The sequence below is a fragment of the Haliotis asinina genome, chromosome 6 (assembly GCF_037392515.1).
Source record: "Haliotis asinina isolate JCU_RB_2024 chromosome 6, JCU_Hal_asi_v2, whole genome shotgun sequence".
Taxonomy (NCBI): Eukaryota; Metazoa; Mollusca; class Gastropoda; order Lepetellida; family Haliotidae; genus Haliotis; species Haliotis asinina.
In genome coordinates, this window is record NC_090285.1 from 5,268,225 (window position 1) to 5,284,207 (window position 15,983).

The window sequence follows — 15,983 nt, forward strand, 5'->3', positions numbered from 1 at the left end:
TATATCTGAACATGTTTCCTCTGTCCGTCACTAAAACTCCATGTAAAGACGCGGTTCAACACGAGGAAGACGTTTGTGGTGCCCTTAAGTGCACAATGGTCTTAAGTGCACAGAAAGTATTAATATTCATCAGTGGGCGGAGCTTTGATAGCAAATCTCATACAGTGGTGTTGATAGTACCGTGTTTGCGATGCTTGTACCGATCTCTTGTAGAAGAATGTCTCTTATACACAGATGAATGGTCATCGTGATGCTCACTAAATGTCTTAATGCACTTCGGTGTCGCCAGCGTCTTTTCTTAGTTATAAGCGTGGCAGTCGTTGGCGAAGTTTCATCATAGAAAAGTACTTGCCGTGTGTAAATTATAGTGCAAGCTACTCATTGTTATAGCTCCTCATTTGACAAGTTTTTTTCTGGTAAGCCTCAAACTGTATATTTGAATACAATATTTGAATATTGATCTAGTGTGGTCATTTACAAATTTCATAATTTCTTTGAGTGAATATGGACTCCTAGCTTAAGATTTTCGTTTTGAAAATTTGGAAATCATGCAAAAATAGTAACTGATCGATCCTGGAGTGATCAAAACATTTCCGACAGATTGTATTTACTTGAAATGGAATTTCAATCACTGGTCATCCATTACTTTATGGATAACAACTTCTTTACTTCATAAATACGACATTTTGATACAGATATTTTGTATCCCTGTCAATAGTGCATTCCAGCTTGACATCGGTAAGTCACGTCAGTGATATTCACAGGCCAAGACTTTGTTATGTCAAATTGATAAAAACTGTATCATTAAAGAAAACACAATGTGCCTACTCAGTTTCTTGCCACTATTGCTACTGTAAATAATGGCATGCACTAAGCAAAGAAATTTGAAATTTTAGATAATTCAGATGTTAATCTGGGTGTTTGAGTAAATTCATGGGATCACTCACTTGTTTTCAGATGCACTGGGTTGTGCAGTGAGTGAGTTTAGTTTTATGCCGCTTGTAGCAATATTCCAGATATATAACAACGGTGAATATAAAATATAGGCTTCACACATTATAATCATGTGGGGAATCGAACCTGGGTTTTCAGCGTTATGAGTGAACGCTTTAACGTAGGTGTAAGTGGTCATGTACATGTTAGGCATCACTGCTTAAAGAATCCAGTCATGTGTGAAGCTTTGAAGGAGGAGATTCAACGAATGTTGGACAATGACATTAATGAACCAAGTCAATGTGCCTTGAGTTCGAAGCAAGATCAAGGTACAGATGCTGTACCTCCTTGAAACGTGTGAACGTTGTTTCTATAACTGACTATATATACCATGGGTCAATGACTTCATCACCGGTATCAGTAATGCCAAGTAGCCGTGAATATCCGGGTTAGAACTGATCTTCAGCTTGTCATAATAGGCGACTAACGGGATCGGGTGGTCAGACTAGCTGACCTGGTAACCACATGGCATCGTATTCTGATTGCGTAGATCGATGCTCATGATGTTGATCACTGGATAGTCTGTGGGTCCAGAGTCGATTGTTTACAGACCAACCCCATATAAGTGGAACATTGTTGAGAGCGGCGCAAATCCAAATTCACTCACTCACTCACTCACTCACTCACTCGGGTGACAGAAGCTAACGGTGAATTTAGTACGTGAGAATTTGCAATGGCACATGTACAAGTTTTAGGTCTATATTATAGGCCAAGGTCAGTTAGAACTATTTCAAGCAAAGGTGAAATTTCCCAGAGACAAAGGAACTTTATAAAACAAAAACACTTGTAGCATCATATTCCACTGTTTCCTTGGCAAAAGGAGACCCATGTTTACCCATTATGAACGAAACCAATTTCAATCAACGACTTTCCATGCTACCAAGTCTTTAAGAACAGTATACTGAAACTTGATATTTGCCTTTGATCGTGGACGGCACAATTATAATATCAAGGTATGGTACAAGGGTCTGATCATAAAAACCCATAATTATAATATGAATGACTGTATGGGGGTCATAGGTTTTGTAATCTTTATGTGGCATTTCCAACATGCCTGACCAAGAGTAACTGTTTGGGAGCATTCATTGTTCGATTTCCTTATATTGATACATTTATCGAAGTACTCTCATGGCCATGTTTCAACCACCTGACACATTGGACATATGTATTTTGTACTTGCAGAGTACGAGTTGTGTTTTTGTTATAACTATTTAATCACCAAGCGCTTGTGTGAGTGGTCGAGATCATATACGTGCAATTAGTGTCATTGTGTCATTCGCCACAGCCTGAAGGACGATTGTGGAGTTGATTTCGAATCAACTCGATTGTTCACTATGAAAGTAAATGGGTTCAGGCTATGCAACTTTAGCAATGATTTGGGAATGGCAAGTAGCTATAGCGGCATACATGAATATCTTTTACACATTCACACTAACATCAGGGAATCCATAGTTCTGTTTAACGTCTAGTTGGCCCATGAAGACAATGAGACACATGGCTAGCATACTCTACCACAGTTATTCAACGCGATTCAGTTGACTGATGAAACGGCCAGAGATAAGTATCTTCAATAATGAGGAGAAGATATTGTTTTATTATAAAAACAGAATTTGACAAAGAGTTTGCGGTAACAAAGACTTCCTGTTGTATGACAACGTTGAAACACTCACGGGGTCTTTACTTTGTATTCTTTGTGACATTGCAAACACCATTAGTTTCGGGGAATAGCTTTTACTTGGAATTCGCATGGCAAATGAGTGAAACCCATTATTCCATCCATTGGAGGCTTTTCCCCGTTCACTGGGACGAACTTGAACTTCTGAATCATGGTGGTGAGGAAGAGGAAGAGCTCCATCCGGGCCATTGACTCCCCAAGGCAAACCCTTCGACCTTGAAATATGAAACAACAAACATTCATTACCGTATATGTGTATGTGCGTGCTTGCGGGCGTATTATATATTTATGTGTGTATGCACCCATGTCCTTACACATCTGTATGTCGCGTGTCTTGGTAACTCACCCAAAGAAAACGGAATGAATTCATCCCTCTTCTGAATCTTGCCTGTTCCGTCAAGGAAATGGTCTGGTCGAAAGTTTTGTGGGTCTCCCCATACATCCTTGTCTTGGAGGACTGAATCAAGGTTCAACATGACTGTGACGCCTTTCGGGAAGGTGTATCCTCTGAACTGTACATCTTGTGCAACTGCGTGAGGGACAGCAGTAGGAGCAATATCAGCGTATCTTAAGACTTCCAAAATGGTGGCCTCCACGTAAGGAAGGTTCGTCTTGTCCTTCATGGATGGTCGTCTGCTCTGACCGACATTTTCCAGAATCTCCTGGAAGCACCTCTCTTGTATATCTGGGTAGTTCAGGAAGTAGACAAGCGTCCAACGTATTGTAGTGGCCGTTGTCTCCGTGCCCGCAACAAACAGATCAGAAATAGTCCGAGCCAGATTCTCCACTGCCAAAATAAATTTTATATAAGTTTTATATAAGTTTTAGTGCTGAGTTCAAACTTTCACCTGAAAGATGACACATCGGAAGCACATCAATCACATTCAAATGAATTCGAAACGTGAATAACAGTAGCAGAATCAACTGTTCAGTCAGTGTAGATTCTGAAAGAAAGTTCAGCTTCCCTACTCTGTCAATTTACAGAACCAACAATACGTTTTGATAGGATTTAAAAACAAGGTCAGATCGCTAAAGCCAAATGAAATAACACCAGCAAACAATATGGACTAGTGAAAGCAACTAATGATTACATGCATATCCATTTCTATTTCATTACTTCCTGAGCAAATATAGATTTTATACAATTAATAAGGCTTTTTGTAACTTTTCAAATGTGGGCCGTAATGCCGTGAACAACCTCCTGCTAATTAGGATGACAACTTTCAAATTATTATTGCCGTCGAAGCATATGCCAAAAATAGACCTAAAGAGTTCATTTACTGGAAGAGTATCTGTGTAGAATGACAGTAGGTGATGATGTCATTGGTAGAATGCAGAAAGAGGGGAAATAGATTTAGAAGAATCCTTTTCTGGCCCTGTCTGCTGTCATCCAAAGTTTGGCTGCCCTGTATATAAACTTTGTTGTTATTCCCGTCGTCGAAGGCCTAAAACATCACCATTATATGTAGACGTCATCACTTGTTTGAACAAAGAGCATGGTTTACGTGACGTGTCACATCATGGCACAACTGATATGCGGTCAGTATGTCAACTGAGGGAGAAATCTGCAAAAACGCCAAATTTCAAAACATTCACGGGTACTGCCAACGTTTGGTTTGACTCTGAAACCCGAAGACGTGTCAATTCCTGTTATAATATCCTATCTCCAACAAATGTGCCACCGAATCCCTGTTTCATACATTAACGGTAATCCTTAATCCTATCTTTCAATCTTTCAATCTTAATTTTAGTACCAAAAATGTCATATACCTGTAGCTCATTGTTAGAAGGGGGGGACAATCTACATATAATATATTACATATAATAATATTAATACTGTAATGCAAAGATCTGATATTCTGTTTCATTTTTGGATGGCATGAGGGTATACAATATAGTCAAAGAAGGACTATATATTCACAGTCAGTATTAATGTCACAGTTGAAGTTTTCATATTACACAGCATCCATCACAAATTTACAATTTTGTCCCTAACAGCTTGACATACAGTTGTGTTGGCTGCCAGCAGTCACATCCTGGGTTCTGGTACATGCTGCTCCAGTCTGTGCACTAAGATCATATCAAAGTTGCATGTGTCATGTGCCTGGCACACACCGTGCTGGCAGTGACCGCTCTCCATGTAATTTCACTAATTACAGGTATGCAAGTTTAATTGAATTGTTTATCATAAAATAATTTCTTGTCAATTCATGTAATCCAATAACTGTATTTAATAATAGGATAGTAACTATTAACTTTCATAGTTATTTAAATCTAATCATAATGTGAAATGTCGCGTTAGTTTTACTTGGCATATTGATGTATGAACACATATCATGCTGGCAGTGGCAGCTGTCCATGTAATTTCACTAATTACAGGTTTATCATAGCACGTCAAATCTTTCTAGCAAGATTTAGTGGCAGAATAAGCGTGGTCGTGTTCTAAAACCTGTGACAGTAAGGACAATACCAAATGTTCTAGGACATTTTCACATCCCAGAAACGGTCAGAGGTCAGTCACCACTATCCAACATGACTAACTTGTGGACAAAAAACTTCCTTCCTATTCCTCAATCCATTCCTTTCCTAGAAAAGACAAAATGTCTTTTGAAATTAATGAAAAATGCTGGAGCCCCTCGTTGATAACATCTTTTTAATTTTTTTTTTAAAACGATTAGACGACAATAGGCATTACCATGGACACCAAATGTGGGATCGAGGCTAGAATGCTCGAGGCATCAATGAAGTTTTGAAAACGTTTATGGTAGACTTGAGGAGGCCATTTAATAATGATTTAGTAATGAATCAGTGACAAAAATGATCCCTGGTGCAATTCCCTATTTCCACTTGCACAAAAACTGTGCGATGTTTTTCAAGGGCAGCAGCTGACTGGCCCAAGCACATGTATATGACGGGTGCCATCGGTTGGGCAGGATACGCTCACCCTTTCTAGCACACCTGGTATCATCGCTATCAGATGGTGTTTAAGCGCAAATCTCTCTCTCTCTCTTTCTCTCTCTCTCTCTCTCTCTCTCGCTCTGTGTGTGTGTTCTTTGCAACAAAGTAGTACATACTGCACGACCCTTAAATATCCTTAAACACATCAAACTTACAGTATTAGCTAGCGTCGTGGTTTCCACGGTCAAAACTCTGTCGTGGAAAAAACATAATGTACATACCTAGTACATACCTAAGTAACACAACACACTTACAGTCTAATGTCGTTGTTTCTTGTTTCTGTTGGCGATGTCGCATCTCCTTCAAGTACACATGGATGAAGTCATCCCGATTTTCCTCATCGTGATCCTTTAAGTGATTCTTAATGAAAGGTTCAATTAGTTGATTATCTACGATTTCTACATTGTCCATTGCTTTCTTGAACTGGAACGGGTCACCAGGCAGATATCGCACAAGAGGGAAAACGTTCAATAATCCCGATGCTGTGCTTCTTTTAAAATTATCATCCAGTGCTTTCAGAAATTTGACGAAGAGGGGGTCGGTATATTCAAAACGTTTGCCAAAGACAGTGGAACAGATGACATTTGAAACGGCATTCTGCACAAGACGTTGTATGTTGAAACCTTGGCCTCTCTGTTCCTCAAGGGCCAAGACAAAGTGTGCAATTTCCTCGTGTATTTTGTCTTCCATGATGGTTCTTCCAGCCCCAAACTCTCGCAGAGTGTTGAGAGTAAAACGCCTCTGTTCATGCCACACGTCCCCGGAGGTTCCGATTACTCCTGTGTAACAAATACGTAAAGTAGAATCAGGGATATGACGTTATGTGCCAGTGTTTGTTAATATTGTTGAACAGTGTTGTATTTGTAAGACTCATTTCAGGGTGGCGGTGATTGGTTACTATGTTTTGATTGTGAGACAGGAAAAGGTGTCTAGTGATCGAGGCCTATTCTGAAATACTCACGCGTAGTTTTCCCCAGAGAACACTAACACAGCCACTTACAAGTGAAATGTCCAGTCCATCGACAAAATTAATCCTTATGCTATGATTCCGTATATATTCGTTTTCTGAATTCCTGTTAATTATCATAGATGCAAACCAAACGTGTAAATCATTTCGGCAAGTAGCGGGCATAGCCATTGGGACCAACTGTGCTTCCCACACCATCAGCCAAAATGAATCATTGTATAGAGGAGCAACTGCAGGATTCCCACTACATCATATATACTGGGAGGAGACTGGAAATATCAACTGAATATATTAATCGCTCATATAGAACAGCAGATAAATGATTCCACTTCCTTATAAAGGGACCTATCTTATTGTTTTTCCTGGCCATATACTTTTCGGTTGTCCATGTGTCTTTTAAGTCTATGAAATCTCTCAAAAGCGGGCGCATGTTGTTTAATATTTGAAACATAAATGAATCTTTCGGCTAGAAGTATAATATGATTTAGTATCTTATTGTTTGAATATATTCCAAACATGATAGTGAATTTAAAAGAGACATTACATACACTGGAAGTGGATATCTAGAAATGTTCTACATTTTGTCAAAAGTTTTTAACTAAATCACAGTAAAAGAATACATGCGATATGTCTTCTGGGATATTTTTACAGAGATTCCATGTATCAGTAGCCACTAATTTTCATCTTCAATAGTTCTTTCTTTGTATAAATTATTCTGTAAATAAATAAAAACTGCAAGTCCAACAGCTTACAATCACTTATACATTTCCTGTAGTATCTGAATACATCTCTCCAAATTATATCATGTTGAAAGACAGTATTCTAATACTCTTGTACTTTGGGTGTATTGTTGTTATCCATGGGTATCCATCGATTTATCATAAAATACCATTGAACATTTAACCTTTGATACTTCTATTGATTGATAATGTTTCCCTGAAGGATAGCAATATATAGAATCAACATTCTAATACTTCTGTGCTGGCTGAAGTTGGGTTCTTTTGTCGATCAGTTTCTAGAATCATTATTAAAACTCCTTCAATTCAGGTAAACTAAAGAAAACGTACCTTTGCCCTTTGCTATAAAGTCAGTTATAAAAGAGTGTGGTCTGTCGGAGAAGACGTCGGCGTTCTTGACTATGGCTTCTTTGATAACGTTGTAGCCGTTAAGGACGATGAGAGGCTTGTGGAAAACATACAGGCTGAAAATGTCGCCATACTTCTGTCGGAGGTTCTTAAACAAGACCCGTGGATCAGTACCCATGGACAGGGCGTTCCCCACAAACGGAAGGAGAGCGGGGCCGGGGGGAAGTCCATGTGGGCGCCTCGTTGTTAACCATAACACTACCAGTACCACAACCAGAAATACGGAAACTGTTGTAACTCCAAAATCCCACATGGTCGTCCGCTAGTTTACAGCACACATGTACCTGATACAAGCGAGCAAAGCTGAATACAACTGTCGACTAGCACATTCCTACCACTCACTGATTTCAAACACGACCCGTTTATCACTGTTTACACAGTGAGACAACCAATGAAGTGCACACATTCGTTCGAGTTACCCTGCCCAAAAGAATACATTGAATACGAGTCCTGCTGTAGGAGAGAATTATTTTGCAAGTCTGTAATCCTGAAATTAGTGATTGTTCTGGACTTCATTTGGATTTGTTTTGTAGATGTAATCATAAGATAGCCTTATGTCTGTGGCTAAATGTCTGTACAGTGGACTCAAGAGTTGTTTCAGCTGTTTAGTTGAAGGACTATTTGACGACCCAACTTTCTGTTGACGGAGTAGCCATATAACTCTCACAAGCTCCATTCGATCCCTGAATATTTTTATCAAACATGTTTTAAATATGATATTTACTCCGGAGTCTTAAAAAGATTTTCACTTTGTTGCTAAAGTCTCTGTAATCTGTGATTCAGGCAACAAATCTCTGTTTAGATGTCACTACAACATTCCTCTGCGGTTAATCCTCTCTCACCGCTTAATACACACGGCGTTAAACCCGACTAGCCCACTCACTCAGATGAGTTTTTCAGACTGAATATTATTCTTACCACCTGTCATTAACCAACTGAATGACAAGCATACTTCCCTTTAAGAAAATCCCTTTATTCCACACAAAATTTACAGATTTAATACGACCAGGGAATGTTCCGATAACGGTCACCGATATCAATTTCAATACTGCATGAATAATTTCGGACTAAACAAAAACAATACGAAGGTAAAGTAAATCAGCCTCCTACGATATGTCCCTACGTCAGTGCAGTGGCCACATGACGTCAGAGACAGTGTTAGACATGTACACTGACCTCATAGAAAAAAATGGAAACGAGAATACCCTGAATCTTCTGTTTACAGAGGTATAAACAGACAACACTTCCTTTCGAAGATTGTAACTTTGTTGCGTTGTTACGAATACTTCAATTTGAACAGTTGGCTTGTCACTGCACGTGTTTGGGGGAAGAATAAGCACACGCAGCGAACACCCGGTGGTATCACTATTCGACTGTGATATACACGTGCCACTGATTTAGTAGGAATCATACAATCGGCTCTACTGTTAACAGACAACTGTTAGACTGTGAATTCACAATGTTGTTCAGAAAGTGGTCAAATGTAACGTATTATGTTTGGGATTATACTTTCTCAAAAAAAACGATTCTAGTACTCTTCTTAAACCATCCAGGATTCGAAGGACCTAATCTACAGAGTCAAAGACCTAATCTACAGTATGTAAGGTCAGAATCTGGGCCTCAACTGGGTCAATGTACGTGCTTCAAAATCTATTTATAGGAACATATGAAATGGGATGACGATACTGTTTTCACTATTGCGACATGCGTAGCGTGTCAACAGGGTTAGCGGTACACAGGTTGACCAGTCTGTTCAAATAGTCATGCTTCGACGTCTCTCATTATCCAAAATACCTAACTACATGGTCAGTTATTTCAATTCTTCATGAACAATGACATTGAGCTTATACCTGATGTCATCATTATCATAGTCTTGTAAGTTTAAGCACTATTCTGCCTTTGCCACATGTTACTATTGTGATTGGGTAAAGACTGCACTCTGGGGATGGATTTTATAAGGAATGGTTCAGGGGAGTGAGTTAAACCAACAGTTCCCTGTAGGGGCGGTTTCTGTCCATTCACAGGCAGGAACTGGAACCTCTGGATCATGGTGGTGAGGAAAAGAAACAGTTCCATTCGGGCCATCGCTTCGCCGAGGCAAACTCTTCGACCTGAAATAATAAATATGTATTGATTTTTACTGTCTGACAATATGAGATTTGTTTGTTAACTCAGGTAACTTTGTATCAATGGACCCGGATATCTCTTTCATTTTTACATACTAAACTCAGAAAACAGTTATTATAAGAGAGTGATATTCAAAGTTATTTCAATATATTTTACATATTGTACAGACTTATAAGATGTAAGCGGCAGTACCCATAATAGCTTTGCTACTACCTCTCATTATTTAATGAGAACAATTTCAAGAAGGACATTTGTCAACAATTTCATTGACTTTGTAATCAATTATCAGCAGAACACACGCATGAACACATACACACACACCATGGACATAGCCTATAACATTCAACTTACGACATTCTGTAAATGTATTGAAATTGCTTGATTATCAGCTCATTGTCACAGAATCACTTGTAATGCATTTCATGATGCCTTTACTGTTGACAATAACCAAGAACAGCCGAGATATAGACTGTCAGAGGGATATGCCAACGGCAAGTCATTGCATGAAGTGTCATTCTCTTCAGTACGGGTTTTGTTTTTCAGGCTCGTTGACTATGTCAATGTAATATACGTCATTCCCAACTGCATGCTGGATATTGTTGTTTAGGCTTAGCTAATTACACACTGCAGGAGTGTTGCAAACATTTATTATAATCCTGACAAATATTAGTGTTTACAAACTCAGATATTCCGAACTAGAACATATAGGTCTTCACTTACCAAGAGAAAATGGAATGAACTTTTCATTCTTTTGGATTTTGCCTTTGTCGTCAAGGAAACGCTCCGGTCGAAACTGTTCTGGATCTCCCCAAACATCTGGATCTTGAAGGACTGAATCAAGCATCAGAGCAACTGGGATGCCTTTAGGGAAGGTGAAACCCATGAAGTGGACATCGTAGGGGACGGCGTGAAGGGCACTGACGGGAGCTATGTCAGCCCGTCTCAACACTTCCATAATGGTGGCCTCTACGTATGGAAGGTTCGCCTTGTCCTTCATGGATGGTCGTCTGCTCTGACCGATGTTTTCCAGAATCTCCTGAAAGCACTTCTCTTGTACATTCGGGTAGTTGAGGAAGTAGACTAGTGCCCAACGTATTGTGGTGGCAACGGATTCCGAGCCGGCAACAAACAGATCGGTGATAACGGTGCGTAAATTGTCCACTGTGAAAGAAAAATAAACACTTAGTGTAGGTAGTCCTTCATGGTTTACTTGAGAGGTGATTATCTGATGTCTTGTATCACACATCCAAATACTGACACACTGAAACATAACTGTCTACTGTTATTTATTTGTTCATCTATCTGTAGCTTTGCCTGTCTGTCTACCTTTCTATTTGTCTAAGTATGTATCTATTATTTAGATGTATGTATTTATCTGTCCATAAACCTATATATGCCTGCTTATATACCTAGTAGGTGTTTATATATCTTTCTACTTTCTTCATATATATGTGTTTTATCTATCTGTCTATACACGGTTGTATTATTGTTGTATAATCTTCACATGTATCTGTCCGGCTACCTATGTATTTGTCTTTGTGTCTCTCGATCTATCTCGTTCTCATGGAATGGGATAGACACCTTAAAGGATCTTACAGTTCAAAGTTGTGTCTTTTTGCTGTTCTCGACGACGTCGCATTTCCCTGATGTATGCATAAATGAAGTTGTCCACGTTGTTGTTGTTGTCGTGTGTGTTTAGGTGTTCCTCTATCACGGGTAGTATGAAAAGTGACTCGATCATTCTGACATTGGCCATGGTTTTCTTAAACCCAAACAGATCACCGGGCAGGAAGCGCAGCATTGGTAAAATGTTCAACAGGGCTGACGCTCCTGTAACAGCAAAGCATTCCTCGACTGCTTTTAGAAAGTTGGTGAAAAGAGGATCCGAATACTCAAAACGCTTGCCAAACGCAGTCGAACAGATGACGTTGGTTGCCGCATTATGTACAAGTCGCATGCAGTCAAACCCCTCACTCTTCTCCACCTCCCATGCAGCGAGAAACTGCGAGACCTCGTTGTGTATCCTGTCTTCCATGATTGTTCTGCCCACCCCGAATTCTCTCAGAGTACAGAGAGCAAACCGTCTCTGTTCACGCCACAGATCACCCGAGCTGGCTACCACACCTGTACAAACGAAGAAAGCAGCATGCGTACTGACAACCACGCATTCTGACATTTGACACCACCGTTTATAGAAATGTCTAAGTATTATGGTTATCCCAAAAAGGAGCTGACGAAACTGAATCTACCACAAACTTGATTTCCAACTAAAAAAATAACCAAAGTAGCGATACAGTATCCAAATAATAACCTGTACAATGTCGTGAAATATATGCTTTCCTAAGAAAGTAGTTTGGTAATTATTGGCTGCTAAAAGTGTCTATATAATTGCAATGATATGTGAACCCGAGAATACCATTGGCTGTGTTTTCCGCTCATTGTTATGGAATGCTAATGTTAAAACATCTGTGTGCATTAATTGGTTTAACTCTCAACTTAAATCCTTTTAAACAATGCATACACAAGCTAAATAAGTTGTGTGCTCATTTTGAGCTTAACTGATAGCATCCATCAAACATTGTATCGAGTAACTAGCATGACACATTGTGCACAAGAGCGTGTATAAAAGCTGGCCTGGTGAAGGTTTGTTTTAATGGAAGGGTACAACAGGTCGGTCCACAATCAATGGATTGGGTACAGTTTGTGTACCTTGGCTACATTTAGTGATAGGTGGATAGGTAAGAATGGAATGGAAGGTTGGCATAAAAAGGGAAATCTTGCCTTTCAACATACGTTAAGGATTGACAAACACAATGTTCATCGTATGAAGTAAACCAATGAGTGAATAAGTATGGTTTTACGTCGCTGGAATCGATCCTGGATTCTTTGGCGTCAAGAGCAAATGCTTTAATCACTACGCTACCCCACCGTTCCTAAGTGGAGTGTATCTAGGACAGTATTGTAGAGAGGCGTACCTTTTCTCCTCAGTATGAAGTCATTCAGTAGTGAGCGCGGTCTGTCAGAGAAGACGTCGGAGTTCTTGACGACTGCGTTTTTCAGAACATCGTAACCGTTGAGGACGATGATGGGTTGATGGAAGACGTAGACGCTGAAAATATCGCCGTACTTTTGTCGGAGGTTATGGAACGTAACCCGGGGATCGGACCCCATGCATAGAGCGTTCCCCAAAACAGGGAGGAGAGGGGGGCCTGGGGGAAGACCCGGGGGTCGCTGCGTGGACAGCCACAATACAAAAAGAACAATGGCAAGAACTAAGACCGTAGTCGGGCTCAATTCGAACATCGCCAACATTCTCTCTGTCTCTCTGTATATGACTTCCGTCAGGTTGAGTTTCTTAGTAGCATTTGATGTACTCGGACGTTGTCGTCTCTTGTCACGACTCACTGCAGAGGGTATTAGCATCTCCGAGTACCGTATCGATTCTAAAACATGCTCACTCGTGACTGAAATCCAAACACCTTCATCTAAAAGCTTTAACTTTACCCCTTAAATAGTAAGAAGATAGTGGGATTGCATGGCAGCTCTGGTACACGCTGTCGTCATCGTACCCCGCGGTGCATTGCTCATCACATGAAGCACTGGTTGCTCGGGTCCGCTTGATTTAATCGAATGCTAACAGCTGTGTTCAGCAAATAATGCCAAGGACACGTTTTTGTCTCTCCGACCATCGCAAGTTTCAAAAGCCTGTAACTGCTGACGATTTTGACTCATGCAGCAGTAATAAATGAACTCGTGTTAAAAACGTGCAATGTCCTCTTGAATTCCCAAATTATCCTTCGTTATTAACAACTGAAAGCTATAATATACTCCTTAAAAATAGGGGAACCTGAACTTTCAATTTGGATAGGAAGTGTAAACGTTGACAAACGTTTCAAGTACGGACATCTTATGAACGCACCACCAATTCCATTTATTACCACCCCTAAACACAACGCATGATATGCACGTGCGCGCAGTAGCCCCATACACGTGCATGGGGTCCCATTCTTGATTTTAAAGGTTTTCAAGAAGGTCGAGAAATCACTTAGAATATTAATTTGGACACTTATCTTGCATCACACATTTGTTACTGTTTGTTTCTAGTTGTTTGTTGTAAAATGAAAATCGTACAATCATCTTTCAAAAGCGACTACATTCCAAATATCTATTGTTGTAAGGGAGTGCAAATGGTGATGCACTCTCTAAACATTCAATATTATCATATCAACATTGATTGACTCCAATAAATCTCCTAAATATTTTTAATCATAAATAAAAAGAAGGACGTTCCCTTATTTTTTTCGAAGAGTTTGTTACTTTTTGCAACGTCTCCAACTAGCTTGCACAAATGCTGTTTTCAGAACCCCATTAACCCCTGACTGGGTGTCTATAGCTATACATCGTCCCTTAAGTTCCATGGACTCGGACTTTGCTTTAACTAAGTTGTACGATATTTGCGCTAGTCGTTCTACCATGTTAGATACAATTTCATGAAAGCAATGCTAGTATTGCTGTCTAAATTCGTATAGTCAATAAGCAATGTCTGTTATGTAGTATTAGTGAGTGAGTGAGTGAGTTGGGTTTGGGCTTCATATTTAGTATGAAAGTGTCAGATGAGATGTTTAGTGTAACAGATTGTTCCAACATTCCATGGTGCCATGCAACCCAGCCTTTTTCATGAAGTATTACACAGAATGTGTTATACGTCTAATCAAGGAACAACACGGTATTGATTGTCAGTAGGTTCTTCTTCCTGTTTACGGATATGGTGACATTTGAAATGGGTTTAGACTGCCCCGCGTCACTTGACCCTCATCCCGTATGTAAGATAATTGTGGTCAATGGAAAGCATCAATAATTAATGTTAATGAACCGATATAAAGTATCAGCTTGAGAAATGAAATAATGCTGAATATCAGAGATGGCTCAACATAAATTTCAAAACATTTGCGAAAAGAACGCTAGTGTTTTGGAAGGTGTTTTAATTGCGGATAAACAAACATCAGTATGTTAAAGTAATTTGTCCATGACCAGGCCTAAGAACTGTACCACAGTGCCAACAGTGTCTTTGAGAACACGGCATGGTTGTAGGGGATGCTGGCCACTACACAGGGATTTTCAAGTCCAGGCACATAGTGTTTTGTCGTCATTAATGCTAAAATATACCCTTGTTCTTTGCAAAATTATAACAAATGTATGACAGATTAATGACCTGCTTTCTTATTTCAGATTCTTTCCTGAAATCCGTGTGTACTTACTGACTGATCAAGAATTCTCTTTAACATCCAGTAAGTTTAAACATCATGTCTTTGCTTGAATACAAACCGACTTACAAGAAAGTTACACACGTGGTGTTGTTGGATTGTTTTGAAACGGTGTCTTAAGTAACAAATATCATGCACATGCTATGAAAATACTCAAGATATTCTTTACAGTGCTATGCTCAGAATTTCATGAAAATCATGATTTTGATGAATCGCGCGTTCACGTTATGCCTCAACAGTATAATACGCAGTCAACTGAGACTGTTGGTGGCGAAAGTGGATGTTCACATTGACATCATCATCAGCAGCATTAGGCCATCGCATCACCACGAACACCTTGATGTGATGACCGCGCACCGTCGACATCCTTGCACCATCTTTGCATGCCATTAACCTGTCAACATCGACTGAAAGGTCTACGTTGGTCGATTAATGCGATGTATGTTGTATTCTGATTACATATCCACCGCGTTTGTGACTTGAAAGTTTTAAAGTTGTAATTACGCTGGTTTTAGGAAGAGGATTCCAAAGCAGCGGGTGTTTACTTTCTTTTGTAAGTCAGTATATTTGGAGTTACGCAGTTAAGTGAACTGGTGATACTTGATCGATACTTGTCCGTTGGCCAATCACTTTAACACACAGAAGACATTTTTTTTGCCTCTGAAGAGGCATTTAGCCACATCGTCTCGGGGCTTATCTCAGCAAGTTAAGACCCGCCTGTTGCTATCAGAACGAGAGCTGATGTTCTTTCCACAGATAGCTAGTTCTTACGGCAGACTCCCTCTTTCTGGGCTGACAGGACATTTCTCCCTCAGCTGAGTTGATAGACACTAACAACATCAGATCAACGAGGA

The 15,983-nt window shown here is 39.8% G+C and overlaps 2 protein-coding genes across 2 annotated transcripts; both read right to left on the reverse strand.

Moving 5' to 3' along the window:
- Positions 1–2,563: 2,563 nt before the first annotated feature.
- Positions 2,564–8,091, reverse strand: LOC137286260 (cytochrome P450 2J6-like). The gene is made up of 4 exons (XM_067818010.1): positions 7,661–8,091; positions 5,881–6,405; positions 3,015–3,455; positions 2,564–2,883 (listed from the first exon to the last, which is right to left on the reverse strand). The coding sequence occupies exons 1-4, from the start codon at positions 7,989–7,991 to the stop codon at positions 2,705–2,707; spliced, it is 1,476 nt and encodes a 491-aa protein (XP_067674111.1). The 5' UTR covers positions 7,992–8,091; the 3' UTR covers positions 2,564–2,704.
- Positions 8,092–8,690: 599 nt separating this feature from the next.
- LOC137286259 (cytochrome P450 2J6-like) lies at positions 8,691–13,248 on the reverse strand. The gene is made up of 4 exons (XM_067818009.1): positions 12,841–13,248; positions 11,462–11,989; positions 10,586–11,026; positions 8,691–9,849 (listed from the first exon to the last, which is right to left on the reverse strand). Exons 1-4 carry the CDS (start codon positions 13,175–13,177, stop codon positions 9,620–9,622), a joined length of 1,536 nt encoding a protein of 511 aa, XP_067674110.1. The 5' UTR covers positions 13,178–13,248; the 3' UTR covers positions 8,691–9,619.
- Positions 13,249–15,983: the final 2,735 nt, after the last annotated feature.

What these genes read in the sequence shown, in the direction of transcription:
- LOC137286260 (XM_067818010.1), bottom strand. Translation starts at nt 7,991, where the DNA reads ATGTGGGATTTTGGAGTTACAACAGTTTCCGTATTTCTGGTTGTGGTA. An exon ending in CTTTATAGCAAAGGGCAAAG is followed by an intron (nt 6,406 to 7,660) that starts GTACGTTTTCTT and finishes TTTGTTACACAG; the next exon opens with GAGTAATCGGAACCTCCGGG. An exon ending in AGAAACAACGACATTAGACT is followed by an intron (nt 3,456 to 5,880) that starts GTAAGTGTGTTG and finishes TTATTTTGGCAG; the next exon opens with TGGAGAATCTGGCTCGGACT.
- LOC137286259 (XM_067818009.1), bottom strand. Translation starts at nt 13,177, where the DNA reads ATGTTGGCGATGTTCGAATTGAGCCCGACTACGGTCTTAGTTCTTGCC. An exon ending in AAAAGACACAACTTTGAACT is followed by an intron (nt 11,027 to 11,461) that starts GTAAGATCCTTT and finishes TTTCTTTCACAG; the next exon opens with TGGACAATTTACGCACCGTT. An exon ending in GTTCATTCCATTTTCTCTTG is followed by an intron (nt 9,850 to 10,585) that starts GTAAGTGAAGAC and finishes TTATTATTTCAG; the next exon opens with GTCGAAGAGTTTGCCTCGGC.